This window comes from Rhea americana, unplaced genomic scaffold (genome assembly GCF_003343005.1).
Source record: "Rhea americana isolate MKP2758 unplaced genomic scaffold, rheAme1 scaffold_100, whole genome shotgun sequence".
Lineage (NCBI taxonomy): Eukaryota > Metazoa > Chordata > Aves > Rheiformes > Rheidae > Rhea > Rhea americana.
The window spans coordinates 3,143,163-3,159,184 of NW_028185040.1; the positions used below are offsets into that span (position 1 = coordinate 3,143,163).

Here is a 16,022-nt window from a genome sequence, read left to right on the forward strand (position 1 = left end):
ATTAGTTCTTTTTTTTTTGAGGGGGGGAGGGTTCCCCCCTGTGGACAAATTGGTTGTTTAAAGTCCACTTCACTTTTTCAGTGTTTTGATGTAAAGCCAGAATAGTATAAAATTTATTCCTGTAGTTAGTATTTATTTACCCATTTGTCTGAGTTGTGAAGTCTTTTGATGGTTCTGCTAGCTTAAATAAGCATAAAATCCACAGGATTTTATTTAACGTTATTTATGTTGGTTTTCTAGTTTAAGGTTGAGTATCACAAAATACATGATTAAAACCAGATACACTAAGGATAKTTATTGGGCTTGCAGAAGATGACTTTCTTCTATGGTATTAACTGCAACTGTTAAATCAGCTGGGTTTAATATGCAACAGTAAGAGTTCAGAAATAACTACAAACCAGAGAGATTTTAAAAAGTTACTCAGACTAGACTCTTGAAAAAATAGCACTTTACTAATATTTCATATTTCAAGTTTACTATTTCAGTCTCTGTAGAGAAGAACAAATAAGTTCATTCTTGGACATTCTGGTGAATTGGTTAGTATATTTATGGTACTATTTTTGAAAGACTGACACTTTTTTCTCTTTTCAGCTGAAAATGAAGGTTTCCATATAATTCTGAAGTGATGTCACACACGTGCTAGACTGATATTTTAATGCAGAATGGAGTCCTGCCTAAAATTTATGAAGATCATCCAAAAAATTAGGATCTAACTTCACCATATAAGATGTTTCATATTGAAAACACAAAATGACCTTTCTAATGAGCTGTTTGATAGGTGAACTTTCTTATCACTGCCATAGCTAAGTGTCCTCATGAAGAGGTATAATGCCATGACAGCTTACGTACAGGCATGGAAGACAATGTAAGCAAAGGTGCTTGCCCTTTACTGAAATAAGGCAAAATATGGCCAGTAGATACAGTTTCTAGAAGTGGAGCACTATTGCTTTTCTATTATCTGTATCCAATTGGAGATGAATGTAAACTTATTCTTGGGCATTTACCTTTCTGTGCCAGTTTGTCTATAACTTGCTTGTACCTTATGCTGATTTTATTTTTTGATGTTAGCAGAGCACATATTAATTTGTGTGGAGATGAGTAGTAAGCTGACAGTGATCAGGTTGTCAGGTCTCTGAGAGTAAAGCTGTTAAAACAGCTTCCCATGTAAATTGTGTATAAGAGTGTATGTAAGAAGTGTAAATGCCAGAATAGGGCTTTTAAGAAGTCCCAGACAGATGCAATATATGCATGCAGCAAACTGCATTATCAGTAGTACCTTATTGGAAGGATTAATATAAATCCTATGGGGTACAAAGTAATTGTGTTTTGCTTTAACAAATTTAATGGAAAAGAATTGCCTATGCATCCTTTAGTTTTCTAGATTCTCTGCGGAGCACTGCTGCAGTTTAACTCTTTGCTTGTAAAATCGTGGGTTTAAAAATACTAGCAGTGAAATGTGGGTTTTTATGACTTAATGGAATTATGTTAATGAGGGAAGTTGACCCATTGGCCCCAAGGGGCCAGCATAGCTTTCAGCAACATCAAGAAAATTGCTTAAGAAACACTAAATACACACCACTGAAGTCTCCTTACCAGCAGGTAAATGCCTTGCTGTAGTCACTAGTATGGACAAGTATCTTTCTTTCTTACCTTTSCTGTTGACTTTTTTTTGCCCTCAGATCCATGCTGTAAACCTGTTACAGTGCCTCTTCCATATGACCAAATATTTACTGTTCTTTGAAAAAGGCAATGTGCTTTTTCAGTAGTTTGGATATTTCTTATAAGGACATGGCACAACATTTCCTATGTTAACAAAGTTTCAACTGTTTAGGTACTTAAAGGGGAATATTTGAAAAGGTATTAAATGACAGTTTGCTATCTGSCATTTTGTGCCTTTGAAAGCTTCCACCTTGATCTCTGGCTTAAAAGCTTGGGAATAGTTTGCTTTTTATGCTGCAGTATGCATTCTAAACAACTACTACAGCATGTAAAATAAATAAATAAATAACTTTGATTTTTTCATTCCCTTTTAACTGGCTCAAGTGCTTAGCAGAAAAGCTTCTTAAAGCTGTAGCATTTTGAAAATTTAAATTCATGAAAGCTAGTTTCTTTATTTCACTTTTTCTGCACTGAAAGTAAAATTTTATGTACTTAAACATTTCTGCCTATAAATTGTTCATCTTTGGGTATTGTTTGGTCCTAGTATTTTATTGAACTGACAATTGTGTCTTTTCAGCTCAGCACCATATTCAAATCCAAATGTTTTATAAAAGTGGAAAAATCCTTGATTGGAAAGTATCCAAATATCTAATTTTAAAGAATATTGAAAGTTGTACAGTAGTTTGTCCAGCTCACTTGAATTTGGAATTAAATTATGGCACCAGCAAATTGCTTTTGTTTTTTTTAATAAGATGTACACATTTCAATTTAAGTATAATAAATGTTTTTCAATAATTTTGTAAATGTGCTTTTTTTCTTTTTATTTTCCACATTTCTGCTACATACTAGAGAAATACTTACTATTAACATTTAGAAACTGCAAGACTTGTTTGAACAATTCACTTTTTAGAAAGGTAAATAACTGAAACAAACCATCACTGTAGTTCATCCTGCACCCAACACAGTAAGACCTGCTGCTTCTAATAGAAAACTTAAAATTTGAAATAATTGAAACAGATCCAAATTTGACATCAGCTGATGATTGTTTATTTAAGTAAGTAAGTGTCCTGTATCAGAGTAGGTTCCATTTGTTTTTGTACATCTTTAATGCCATAGACTTACAAGGTTCATTATGTTCTTAGRAAAAAATGAGCCAACAAAAGGCAATACATCTTGACATACTAGTACCAATGACGTTTCTGGTACAGTTAAGAACAAAATTTGCTTAAAACTCTCCATTATAACAGTATCTCAATGGAAATTTAAGTATGATTGTAACAACACTCCTTTACTGGTGTGCAAAACAAGCCATAGTTGGCTTGCTTACTTTGCAGTAGTAAAGAAAGACATTCATGTACTGCAGTATAATCTTCAATTTATCCTCAAAGTTCAGATCTGGGTTTATCATCTGTGAATGTATGAAGCGCAAACACAACACAGCAGTTGTTTTGCCATAAAAGTCTCTTAATGGTCATGCTCACTTTTTAAAAGTATTTCTAGTGTTGGGGAAACTGCAGTACTATCCAGTAGTTCCACCAACTGCTTTTTAATAAAGCCAGTATTTCTATTAGGTATGAATAAACACACAGGCCCTGAACTCTTAAAACATACAAATACACACACACACACACACAAAATCAATCTTACACAGCATAGCTTTCTGAACTGTTGACTAGTTTAGATAAACTTTTTTTATATTAAGCCACCTACCTACTTATTTGTCTAACCCTCTAACCCTGAAAAACTACAGATGAAAGCTTGGCCTTAAGAGTTAATACTTGGATTTTATTTAAGAAGCTGCCAACTTCTTGCTAATAACAACCCAAACATGAAGAATTTGGCTTTTTTACATTTTTAAAACAGGTTTGGTTTGGTTCAACCCCTGCCTACAAGGTTTATTTGTCCATCTGCTTGCTAAAGTCCCTAAAGTGGGTAACAAACAGAAGGGAGTGAATTTCTTGCTCAAATGTAGATTCTGTAGAAAAGCAAAAATCATGTATGCCTCTTCCTAAACTTTTCATCACGTACTGAGGAGGTAACAGAGTACACAGTAATGGCATTACAGTAAGCACCATGAGTGAATTGTGGCAGCCAATTACAGTAGAGTGCACAAGCTCTACCACCATGGATTTCTTAGCCCTTTAAAGGCTGATGGCGTTGGGCATAAAACATGCTTCAGTGACCAGCAAGCTTCATAGTAACACATAGTTCAACTGGCCCAAGTTCAAAAATCTGAAAAAATATTTTGATTTATGTAGTTATCTTGAGGTACTATTTTACCTTTTGACATTACCTATTGTGACCCATTATGTAATTAAATATGAAGCTGATCATGAAAGAGTACACTCTTTTGCTATAAGAGCTCATGATTACCTTGCATTTTTGGTCATCTGCTAAAGCTGATTTATCCTTAAACCTGATATTTAATCTGGCTTGTACATTATAGAACAGCAGTTTCACATGTGTGTGTGTGTGTGTGTGTGTGACTGACTGGAGCTCCACGTTATGTTAGAACTTCACACAGAATAGTGCTTACTACGCAAATCAACTTCCAGCTTTAGCAGCTGCTACACTGAAACACCCCCCCCCCCAACACACACACATTTTACAAAGTACTTCAGTTTTGACGCCAACAGAAGGATGGAGGTATCAATACAGACCAAGTATCACCAACTTACTTAATCCACATCTTCAGATTATGTTAAGATTTTTTTTTTTTTTTTACCTGGAAAAAAATGCTCTTCTTGTCACAAAGCTGGGTGACCAAAAATCACCATTACCACCATCAGGCAACTGACTCCTCCCAACCACCTGCAGTCCAATTCTTTTCTTCAAAAACAACAACAACAACAATCAAATTTTCTGTGTGATGCACTTACTGTCAAAGAATAATACAGCATCTGCAGAGGCGCTGTCCACCTCCTCCTACTGAAGGAGGGGGAGTCACCGGAGCAAAGTAAGCGTGAACTTTCACATGAGGTAGATGAGCCTGTGGATGAAAATTGTGTTTTAATGGGAGAGGGAAAAGGGGGGGGGGGAAAAACCAACAAAAAACCACAACAACATAACTAGCCGTTAGGAACAGTACACCTCAACTACTGCCAACAAGCCAATTCTTATTAAGGCTGGCAAGCTAAAAAAGCATCTACACACTTACTTGCTTAATATTATTTAAGCTCTCTTGTCCTGACACGTAATTCTAGTGTTTCATCCAGCTAAGCCACACTAACATCTGGGCACACTCACCTGTTCAGGGGTCCCACTTATTTCCCAATATAGCACTGATCAGCCAAAGAGCTCTCTGTCAAAACAGGTATGTGTTCTGCTGCAGAGGAGAGATGGACTCCTGGCTACTGAAGACAGACTTGTCTGTATCTTGTCTCCCATATTCCCTGGTTCTCTCATCCTAGAAAGCAGCATGGAATAGAATAGGGCATCTGCCCTCAGTAGTCACTACCAGGGATGAGCTTCCCAATTGCAAAAGTAATTATTTGTCTGGACCAGAACCTGTGTAATACTAAGCTGCAGACAAGATTAGCAGTGAGGCTAAACGCCATTCCCAAGTTAGGCAGTCCTTGATCTAATGCAGGAAATATATGGAGGAAGAGCGTTTTAATTTGTGGCTCGATTCCAGGGCCTGCCCTACAACCCATGAACTGAGATTTCCATGCAGATGCTTTACTATCATCAGCTTTGTATATTAAGAATGTGTATTTTGGGAGAGTTGTTAGTTAAAGAAAGTCACTACATAATCCTAAAAGTCTGGAAACCCGTATTTAAAAATACATCTGTAGAAAGCAAAAGAAAAGCACTGATCATTCCAACAGCACGAGTATCTTGAAATATAAGCGGAGTTAGACAATTATTACTGCTCACATATAGAAAAGTTTTGATTAGTCCCTAGAGATGGGAACTTAATAATACTCCAACTCTTCTTTCTGTTCTCCCTTGCTTAGGACAGCTGAAGGATTCATACATGCTCAGGAAGCATCACTGGCTTGGTCACTCCCCCAGAAAAGCAGTCAGCACACCACGTACTCTGATTCTTTTGATTCCAGCCCGTGTGACTTGCTGACAGTCATACAGCTCAATTCTCTCCAAGTTGTGGCAGTTCTCCAGGTGTTCCAGAGTCACATCAGTTATGAGAAGACAGTTATCAAGCTCTAGTACTTGCAGCCTCTCATGACCACATGTACTGTTGCTCAGATGAAGAATTCCATCATCAGTGATCAATTCACAGTGAGACAAGCTCTAAAACRGAGGTGAAAAGTTAAAAGACAACACTTTATCCCAAGTCATTCAATCCTCGAAACACCTGAAGTCCTCTTTAAACTGTATCATCATAGTGGCTAATCCRGTTCAAAGAGTATATAGTGCTGAAATCCAGACTAGGCAGTCAGTGGTAACAGAAGAATTAGCTACAGCCACAGAATGGCTGCAGTTAATTTGCAACTTTGCTTCAAAATCTGTAGTTAGTCTTAAGGTCCCAGAAGATGCATCTCTGGCAAACTCATCAACCCCCTTTGCTTTCTATGAATGTGGACCTCCTGTGCCAATTGTCACACACCTCAGTCACTGGAGGGTCCAAATAGCACATATAACTGTGCCAGAAATAGAAGACTACTTTAAAGGATGAACTTTGAGAACACAGAAGTAGTAAACGGGGATCTCTGGACAGGGATTACACTTTCACAGCTACCCTAATACAGTCAGTTTTTCTATATTTCACCAGGACCAAGCTTGTCTGGACTGATTTGCCAAATCCAATTTCAGGACAACTACAAGTACTTAGCACTTCATCCCTTCCATACAAAGAGTAATAAATGTCTTTTAGAACTGCAGGAGCAGGACTTTTCTGCAACAGTCAGCACAATGAACCACAAAATTATGCTCTTCCTCAGCATACGCATTTTCTCCCTTCAATTTCAAAAGCATAGAAGAAAGTTGCAGCTTCCCAGGCAGTAGCACCACATAAAGCAGTTTCCTGGTTGCTTTAAGGAATTCATGACTTCTGCAGAAACACTGATGCTGATGATGTCAGGAAACCCTTAGATTTTCCTTGTAGAGGCTTAAAAATGACTCTTTGTTGCCAATGAAATAAATGCTCTCATGTCTTCCGCAACAGAGGTGCACATGATGATCTACAAATTCTACTCCTCCTGACCTGAGTTCTCACCAAGCTCTGTGCTTTCTGCTTAGCTTTGTTTTGCCTACACTTGTATCTAAGTCTAATGGTGAGTGGTTTTGATGAAGCTTTTCCCTGACAAAAGTGTTTTTCAGACAGCAATTGATGAAGAAACGCTTGGCAGCAAACCAAAAATGCTTTCTAACTCAGCACAAGCAAACACTACCACTCAAAAATATCTCCTATTAATCATTTGAATTAAACACACAATCCTTCCCTCCTCTCAGCACATCAAACCTATCTTTAATTTTAGCAGGACAAGGAAGGCTACCACTACGGTCTACCTTATTTTATCTCAGCTAGAGTCATGAGCATTTCTTGCCTGTTACCAGACACACACAGGGTCAATTGCATCCTTTAGAACAACCTGCCCTACATCCACCTTTTTTTCTTTGCTCAAGAGTATGATGGATGAACAAGTAACCAGAAAAAAACATGGGAGACAGGTCTGCAGCTCCCCTCAATTCTGAGGAGGAACCCACCAACATCCTCCCTTCAGCTCCAGTTGGTTCAGTTTTACTYACCAAATACATGCAGCCAAGCAACAACATAAGGGTTTACATTCTACAGGTCTATTAACTCTTAAAGTACTTAAATTCTCTCATATATCTGCTTTCTTTACATGTGTGCTTTGAGCATCTGAACTGGCTCACAGCCTGGAAACTATCAGCAATTTTAGAGTTAAAGAACATTTGTAATAGACCTGTGGTTTCAAGGAAGGACAGAAGGTTACATGAAGATACCAGTTACGGTAGCAGTCTACTGGCTAATTAAGAGTTTCCCATCCCAGGAAGTAAAGCAGCTTATAAAATTCAGCTTTCCTGAGACACTGTGTTTGATACAGAAAGGACAATACAGGATGTACAGCTGATTTTATAGAACTTTGTAAAACAAATATGMCAAATGATACATATTTATTATTAAAACATATGGTTTTCTGTCTTTATAAAACAGAAGGAGTAGAAGCTTATAATAATATGGAATTTATGAAGATTATTGTTTAAAATCTTTGGGGTAAATAGGAATGGTCAAAACAATATTTTTGTTAATAAATTAATTTTTGTTAATATATTTAATTAAATTTGTTAATATATTTAATTAAATGCTTGTCTATAAATCCAAGAAGCCATGATATACTATGAGTGTAAGAAAGAGTATGCTCAACATAACTGAAGAATTCAACTGCCTTCTCAGCTCCAGGAATATCCAGAAGTATTTTACAGTTTCTCTAATAATTTGAATAAAGAAAAGTTGAGCAGTTCACATGAAGTTACTACTTCTGTCCAATAAGGTATAAAGCATTTCAGTACATTGATCTGACTAAGGTGTAACAGGTTGCTAATAATTGTTTTTAGAGTGGTTTTGTTCATTTTTACTGTCTACTCAGTCATCAAATGCCAAGAAACAAATTCAAAGTTGATTTCTGCAACTTTGAAATATTTAAGTGCCAATATATGTAAATATATGCTAAAGCACAGCCACACAAGAGTTTACAGAGTTAGCAATAGTACATGATTTCACATTTCAAGCATCAAGATTAGTTAMTGTGGGAATACTTGGCATCTGCTACTCTTTTTTTCTTTTTCTTTCCCTGTAATTCTCACCCAGCACTGTTTCATCACAATCTTTTAGTATGTATCCTTGCTACACACCTGATATATACATGAACAGAAAGTTCAGTTTCTTCTTCTGCCCTTTAAAATGATGTTATTTTTTAATAGACCTTATTGTATCATTGCCACGTTTCCCTGTCCGTGGGCTGACACATGGAGGAAGATACTGAGTGGTGACAAGAAAAAGGAATAAGTTAAGAAAAATACTTGAAAATCATTATAACATTTAGAGTGTTATAACACTATAACATTTCCAGTGACGTATTGGCAGAACTTATACAAAAGATCTCTTGTAAATTCTGAAACATACCGCTAATATTTGGGGGTTACAATACAAAAACACATCCCTTGCAGAAGAACAGAAGGAGTTCCATGAAATGGCTCATTTTCTCCCAACAACCCTTGTTTTCCTTAACATGCAGAATTATGGTCCAAAAATGAAGCGAGACAATTAATGAGAAAAAGATAACAAGGCAAATAAGGTTCTTTTTAAAATCCATCTCTCCTCATTGTTGCTATCTTAGTAACCCTGAGCTGGGGGCGTATGGGAAAAACCAATGGTAAGATAATTCAACTAATGAAGCAGCAAACCTTTCTTTAATCCTGTCTAAGAACAGATTATAAAGATACCTTTTCTCTCAGGTACTTTTAAGGTAGTATATAAGAAATCTACACTTCTGGGACAATTGGCCCCTAAACACTGGAAGCTCTGTTGTGAAGTCACTCTAGTAATTTTGAGGTATCTTGACTGCAGAACAGCTAAAACAGCCACTTTCTAAAAAATAGTTCTTTAAAATAGTGCCGAGTCAGGTACCCTACTACAGGCATATCATTCCTCTCCAATTAGTTCTGAAAGACTACGTCACAAAACCTGACATAATTTGCTATATAAATTCAGTCCCTGGAAAAAACTGCTTGCATGCAAAACTGATTACAGTGTGGAATTTGCGTATGCTTTCTTTGAGAGACTTTATTTATTCAATATTTTTTATATTTCAATCTGTAACTTAAAGTGTCATGGTCCCTAAGAAAACCATTCAGGAACAGGGAAGAGTATCTATAAAGGATCTGGGTACTAYAAGCCACCTAATAGAAGTTTTATTTGAACTAACTAATCACAGCTGAAGGGCATTAACCATAAAATATAAGCTTCTGGTTATTACTGATTTGATAGTAATTTTCTGTAACACCTAATACACTTAAATATTTTTAGGACTAATGTGTTTCTTTTGGAATACTCCTGCATATATTGCTTGCATATATTTTGCGCAGTATCATACTACATCAGGAAGCTTTTCTAGATACAGAGTGACGGCCTGTTTTTATTTTGTAGGTGCTACAACTGACAAATGGAGATGTAAACTTACCAGTGCTTGTAGCTTAGGACAGTGAATAGAAAGCTGTATCAATGTGCTGTCTGTTATCTAGAAGAAAAACACACACACAAACAAGCAACCGTAAGTAAAAACAGGAGACAGGTCAACCCTCAGATAAGCTAGCCCTTTCCCTACCAGATAAAGATATTTCTATACCAGACACTTTTCTGGAAAACATCCAGTTACCTGTTACCCTTTGGGTATTTCCATTTATAAAATTTCCCAATGATTATTTTTAATTACTATCAACAACACAACAAGTATTAATAAAAAACAAAGCACATATAACTCAAAGTGCTAACATTCTTACTGGCATTGCATTCTTACACTGGATATACAAAACTTTTAAATATTAAATCTCACCAGAACACATTCTTCCAAGTCCATCTTTTCCAGCTCATGGCAGTTCTAAAAAACATAAATCAAACAAACAAAAGATGAAATAAACTAATACTGAAACAAAATCATCTATAGGGTTAGTTATATGAGAAAGAACAGCCTCCACGAGTAAGTTCTGAGCTAAATCCCTTCAAGTATTTAACCACCAAAGGACAAAGAGRATTAAAAAGAAATTCCACAAACAATATAGTCCTCCCACTCCCAAATTCTACATTTTTGTCCTTTTTCCTTCTTACTAGGTGAAGTTTCTCCTTCTTGTCCTGTAAAGCCATGAGAAGCATCTATGCGAACAGTACTCACCACCACTGCTCCCCTTCCTTCTTTTGGAGTCAACTTCAGTTCAAATTTGTGGTGTTTACATCCTGTGTACTCAAGTTAACTAATCTGTGTACACATAAAACCAGCTTCTGTGTGCATCAACCTGCACCAAACTAATCTGAAAGACACTTAAACCCATGAAACATCTCTCTTCACTTCCATGCTTTTCTATGAAATTTTAAAAACAATTTGCTCTGCTACTGAATGCTGAAAATTTTAAAATAGGATCCTTTGATGCTAGAAGAAAGCTGTGCTCCAAATTTATTAATATCTCCCTTAAACAAAACAAAACAAAACAAGCATGGTAATACAAGGTATTTTCCCAGCATCCTGAGAGATCCCGGTAAGCTTTTAGAACTGCTTTCAATAGCTGGTCATGACTAATTTCCAGAAAACGATGCAACTGTGTGACAGAGCTTCTGACCTCATAGCAGACCACAGGGCACTAGCGCTCAGACAAACCCCAAGCCCTGTTACTAATGAGCACTAGTAGAAATGGTTTATCTTGCAGCTCCCAGAAGTAGGTTTGAGGCGACTACCAAAAGCCCAAGACTGTAGTGCTGACTGATCAGAGCCCACCCTCCCCCTTTTTTTAAATCACTGTGGCTAGAGAAACTTTCATTCACATTAAAGATAAGCACTGCAAATGAGTCCTGCTAACGGAATATTATTTCTGTCCTCAGCTCTTCTATGCCAACAACCATGTATCTCTAAGCATTTGATACTATCAATACACTTCTTTTACATACTTGCAGCATGAATCAGGGCACAAGTGTTTATATTACATCACTGTAAGTATATGTGTAGCTACAAATTATGCTCAGAATAATTATTATTCAATGATTTTTGGTGGAAATGTTGCTGGGCATTTCCTATCTTTACATGGGAAATTTGGCTAGAATACATAACACAAGTTTAGAGTTGTCTTGTTAAGCATAATAAACCAGATGAAGTTTCAGCTCTAAGCATAAACCAGAAATAAAATCACTTAGTTCCATCCTCCACTGACTTTTCTACTTTTTCTCTTCTCAGATTGCTTCCCAGCAGGTCTACATCAATTTACAGCTGTTCAGCAGCAACAAAAACAAGGTGAGCTTTAACTTTCAGAAATAATTCTTACCCGTGCTAAAAGGGTAAAACCAGCATCTGTAAGATGTGAACATCTCGCAGCTTCCAAAATCCTGAAAAAGTTTTAAATGGCAAAGAAAACATCAACATAAAGCAAATGTGTTTCTGATACAAACCTATCTTCTGCAATTTAAAGCTCTTAATAGCAAATATGTATGCCTATTTTTCACAGGGATTTGCAATTAAAAAGTACCAGACAGACTTTTGATCCGGCTCATTAGAAGACACTAATAGCTCACAAAACGGATGAAATTCAATCTTCAGAACATTCTCCACAGTTACTTGAAAAATTATACATAATTATACACATTTTAAACACTTACTTCAGTAAGATACTGTAATATTCAAGTTTTCTAATGTGCTATCCAAAGAAAGAGGAGACTATACAGAGAGTTAAGGAAAATGCTCATAAAGGCTCCAGAAAAAGCTGTCCTCCAAACACATGCCGTTGGGAAGCCACAAAAAAGAGGAACTATGTACTAGAAATCCTTTCTCAGAGTATGCACACAAAGCACTGCGAAATAAGTTACCAGAAAATAAAGAGCTTAAATTATTGAAGCCAAAATACATCTTTGGAGAAAATAACACAGATACGTTTTGGAATGAAAAACCTAACACCTGATAATTAACCATTTGGAGAGGCACTAGGAAGTGGAAGCCACAAAAATAGGTCCTCCACCCCAAACAGCACAACTAGTGAGAAGGACAGGCTTCCATCTGATTAATGGCACTTTGCAAGCGGGGYGAGAATCAACATGAATGAGATGAAACCACAGCACTGTGCAATCAGGACTATAAGCTTATCCATTTACTATGGCAAACACTACTTAAATACTGTGGGGGTAGGAGGGATGGGGTAGGGAGAGATGGTTAAAAGAACCAAGAGGAATTTTATCAGTCCATTAGTTTAAGAGGTCATTAAAAAGCACTCTCTGTGTACAAAGCACAAAGGGAAAAATCAGGCTATGTGCACGAGAAAAATACTACCCCACTGGAGGCAAGAGATGTGGGGTCTATGACTTTGCTGAATCAGTCTCTTCAAGTCAAAAGCAGTGTCACAACCAAGGTTAGAGGTAACCAGCCTCATAGGCTACACCGTTGATAATGATTTCCAAAGGGGTAACCTTCAACAAGGTTCAGAAATATCCTGGAAAACCAAGATTACCCAACTAAGAGACACTGGGCAGAGGCAACTCTCCAGATGGAATGCTTAGAACATCCATGGATTCTTCCTTCTAGATCCATATTTGGGGACTTTGTGCATGAAGGGGATTTGGGAACTTTATGCATCAAGGGTATTTGGGGACCCATCACAAAAAACTCTCAGCTATTATGAAACTTGCATAAGATGCCAGACTGGAGGGRAAAAAAAAACATGAATCAGGTTGTGTTTATTATGCTTCTCACCTGCTTTTAACCCTACACTTATCACTACTGAACTTCCCAAAAAGCTAGCTATAGAAACTAACTCCGTAACATCCCTCATTTCAAAGGGCAAAACAGGCATCTACAGTGAGTAAAGCAGTGGAAATGCTACTCCACATCTGAGAGCAGCTAAAGACATGACTCCTAATTTTCACAATTATACCTAGACAGGGATATTCTGGAACCCATGGTGTTCATGGGTGCTTTTCCCAATAAGCTTAGTCTCACCAAAACACCTACCAGTATTTTAACATTAAAAAACATGTTTAAAAAAAAAGCTAAAAGAGAGCAAGTGAGAGAGAGCGAGAAGCAAACTATTAAGCACTYACAGAGCAGATGCAAAAAGGTTACTGAAAAGATACTGATCTATTTGGTAGAGTTGGTCACACTCTGAATTTTTTTCCAAAGGAAATATCACTTCTAGAGAGGTAACAGTTGCAGAACAGAGCACTAGCACAGAAAGCAGTGTAGCAAAACACCTGAGATCCCTAAGCAAAGTGGGAACGGCACAGCATAGAAAATATTCAGAAGTTCCCTCAGAGGGTCAACACGTTTAACAGAGGTGTGAGAGTTTGGTTCCTGCAAGTCTTCTTTCATATTCAACAACAGAATACTCAGAAGATATAAACAAGGGTGGACTACATTTTCCTTTGATTTCCAATATATTTTTAATCAAGTATTTCCAACACACAGTCCTAAAGATCCAGCTGTAGTTATCTGCACCATCTGTCTTTGCATCATGCGCATCTTTGTGGTAATCACTGCAAAGGGTCATATTCTTTCCTTACAGTGTACCTTGTTGCAGGAGAAAAATGGCAGAAGCCTTCCCCCTTGTGGCACAAACAAGAGCTAACAGTTTATGTAACAAAGTCAGGCTTGCTTAGATTAATGACTATTTCCTGTTAAGAACATATTAAATATTCTAGTCTTAAGGAAAGGTTTCCTAAAGTAACAAAATCTCTTTTCACTCAATCAGCTGAAAGAACTCTGTATATCAGCATAATGCACATTGGCATCTGAACACAGCTTGCTTTAGGTTTTATGATCTGTATTTTCCTCCACTTGTCTGTGACTGAAGAACTGTTGCGACTCCTGCATGTTCCTCACATAATTAGCAATTTAGTGTCATCCAAAAATCCTTCATTTTGATTTTGTTTGTATTAAAATTCCACCTTAGAAAAAGTATCACGTCTTTACAATGAGAGTTGCTGCATAACTGAGGTTCCTTATTAAAGCTGAAGCTCTCCTTGCTTCTGAGAATACCACCATAACATGTGTGTTAACGCAAACTACAGCAATGTAAAAGTTTACATTATTTTTAACTGACGGTAAGTCAGAGATGGTAATGATAGTATAAAGTCAAGCTTTTTTCTGCTTCACTTGGCCCTTCTGTGCTGCTGCGCTAGCAAGGGGCCAAAATCGACCATGATTCCCTGCTGCAGGACAGGCCCCAACTAGAACCAAAGGCCAGTATCTGCTATATCACACTGAAAAATCCAGTACCAGGAATATGCAAGATGGTGACAAAGCTAATTCCTTCCCCCTGCATTGTAAATTACTGCTCTCAAAGCATATTAGCTTTTTACAGTTGTTTTAACGGACACTAAGAAAAGGATCAGAGGAGAACCAGCTCCAGAATCAACACRTTCTAACCGGCTTCTGAGCCCCCATTATCCCAAACATATCCCACAAATACAAGTCCTTAGTGTTCTCAGTCCATACTGACTTAGCCCATTTCATATCATAGTCTAAGGATGTCAGGATGTACAGCAGAGCATAATATTAAAAATACATTTGTAATAGAATCTGTAAATATAGTACTTCAGTATGATTTAGCTATTTTTTGCAAGACATTTTGCATAAAACCACCTTAGAGTACATATTGTGAAAAGTCAGCAGGTAAAAAACATTACCAGATACTACGCAACTACAGACATTCTTACCTTCTAAAAAAATTAATAGGCTTTATGTTTTTTGTCTTCTGGCTTGCAATTAGCACCTAAAATATTTAGTTAGAAGCACAGAATTGAACTGCTAGGTTCAGCAGGTTTTATTTGTCATATTATCCTTCTTTTTTCTATATGCAATGGACTACATTCACATGGCGGTTACACAGAAGATCTGCCCCTGAGTTTAGATTCAGTTTGTACTTCCAACTTAATGTTTTGTTTTTATTATAACAGTAAAGCAAACAACATGGAGCTAAATCAACCTGTGGTTATCTGCTGATATCCTTCAGAATGGAATTGTTTAGATTAGGCCAATAACAACATGMCATACTCACGGCATACTCACTTCAGCCTTGGACAGTTTAGACCAAGTGCTGTGAGAGAAGCATCTGTAAGGTTGCTACAGCCAGAAACACACAGTGACTGAAGTCTATGGCATCCTCTACAGATTTTTACAATGCCTTCATCTGAGATTTGCTGCAACACATAAAAAGGTTAAAGTTACTCTGTTATCAAGCAATATGCTGAGAGCAAAAATCAAGTCTTATTTCTAAACCGATGATGTCACATTGTATACAACCATGGCAACCTGTCAACCTTTAAACACAAAATATCATAGTGAAACCACGTTGTCTGATAACACTATAACACTTTGAAGATAATCAACACAGACACTTCAAATTTATCCTGCTTAACATTTCCCACAAATCTAGAGCACTATTTTAAGGCAATCTGAGGCACAGAGTTATTTGTTGTTGTTTTTCCATTTTATTTTGCTTTACAATTTTCAAGTAAATGTTGTAGTTGTGATTATGTGAAATACCTTGCCTCTCAAATATCTGGAGAATTGAGATCTTTCATTCTAGTGACTATTTAAAGTAAGAACCTCACAGATAGTGAGCCAGAGAGGGCTTAGCGAGCTCTACAGCAAGAGTGCTAACTGTCTATCTTACACTACATCAGCAAGACC

The 16,022-nt window shown here is 37.0% G+C and overlaps 2 protein-coding genes across 4 annotated transcripts in view; one reads left to right on the top strand and one right to left on the bottom strand.

Moving 5' to 3' along the window:
* UBP1 (upstream binding protein 1) overlaps window positions 1-2,463 on the top strand; it is a 60,845-nt gene extending 58,382 nt beyond the window's left edge. For all 3 annotated transcript variants that reach the window (XM_085304271.1, XM_085304252.1, XM_085304261.1), the window contains one exon: window positions 592-2,463. In XM_085304271.1, the coding sequence (XP_085160397.1) occupies window positions 592-626 (35 nt within the window). In that variant the 3' untranslated portion in view covers window positions 627-2,463. The remainder of the gene's footprint in view (window positions 1-591) is intronic.
* The window catches only part of FBXL2 (F-box and leucine rich repeat protein 2), a 48,519-nt gene that overhangs the window by 5,416 nt on the left and 27,081 nt on the right, over window positions 1-16,022 (bottom strand). Inside the window, exons 10-15 of the mRNA XM_085304378.1 lie at window positions 15,399-15,529; window positions 11,671-11,731; window positions 10,197-10,241; window positions 9,825-9,881; window positions 5,698-5,910; window positions 4,539-4,648 (exon numbers count right to left, since the gene is read on the bottom strand). Of these exons, the coding sequence (XP_085160504.1) occupies window positions 4,541-4,648; window positions 5,698-5,910; window positions 9,825-9,881; window positions 10,197-10,241; window positions 11,671-11,731; window positions 15,399-15,529 (615 nt within the window). The 3' untranslated portion in view covers window positions 4,539-4,540. The remainder of the gene's footprint in view (window positions 1-4,538; window positions 4,649-5,697; window positions 5,911-9,824; window positions 9,882-10,196; window positions 10,242-11,670; window positions 11,732-15,398; window positions 15,530-16,022) is intronic.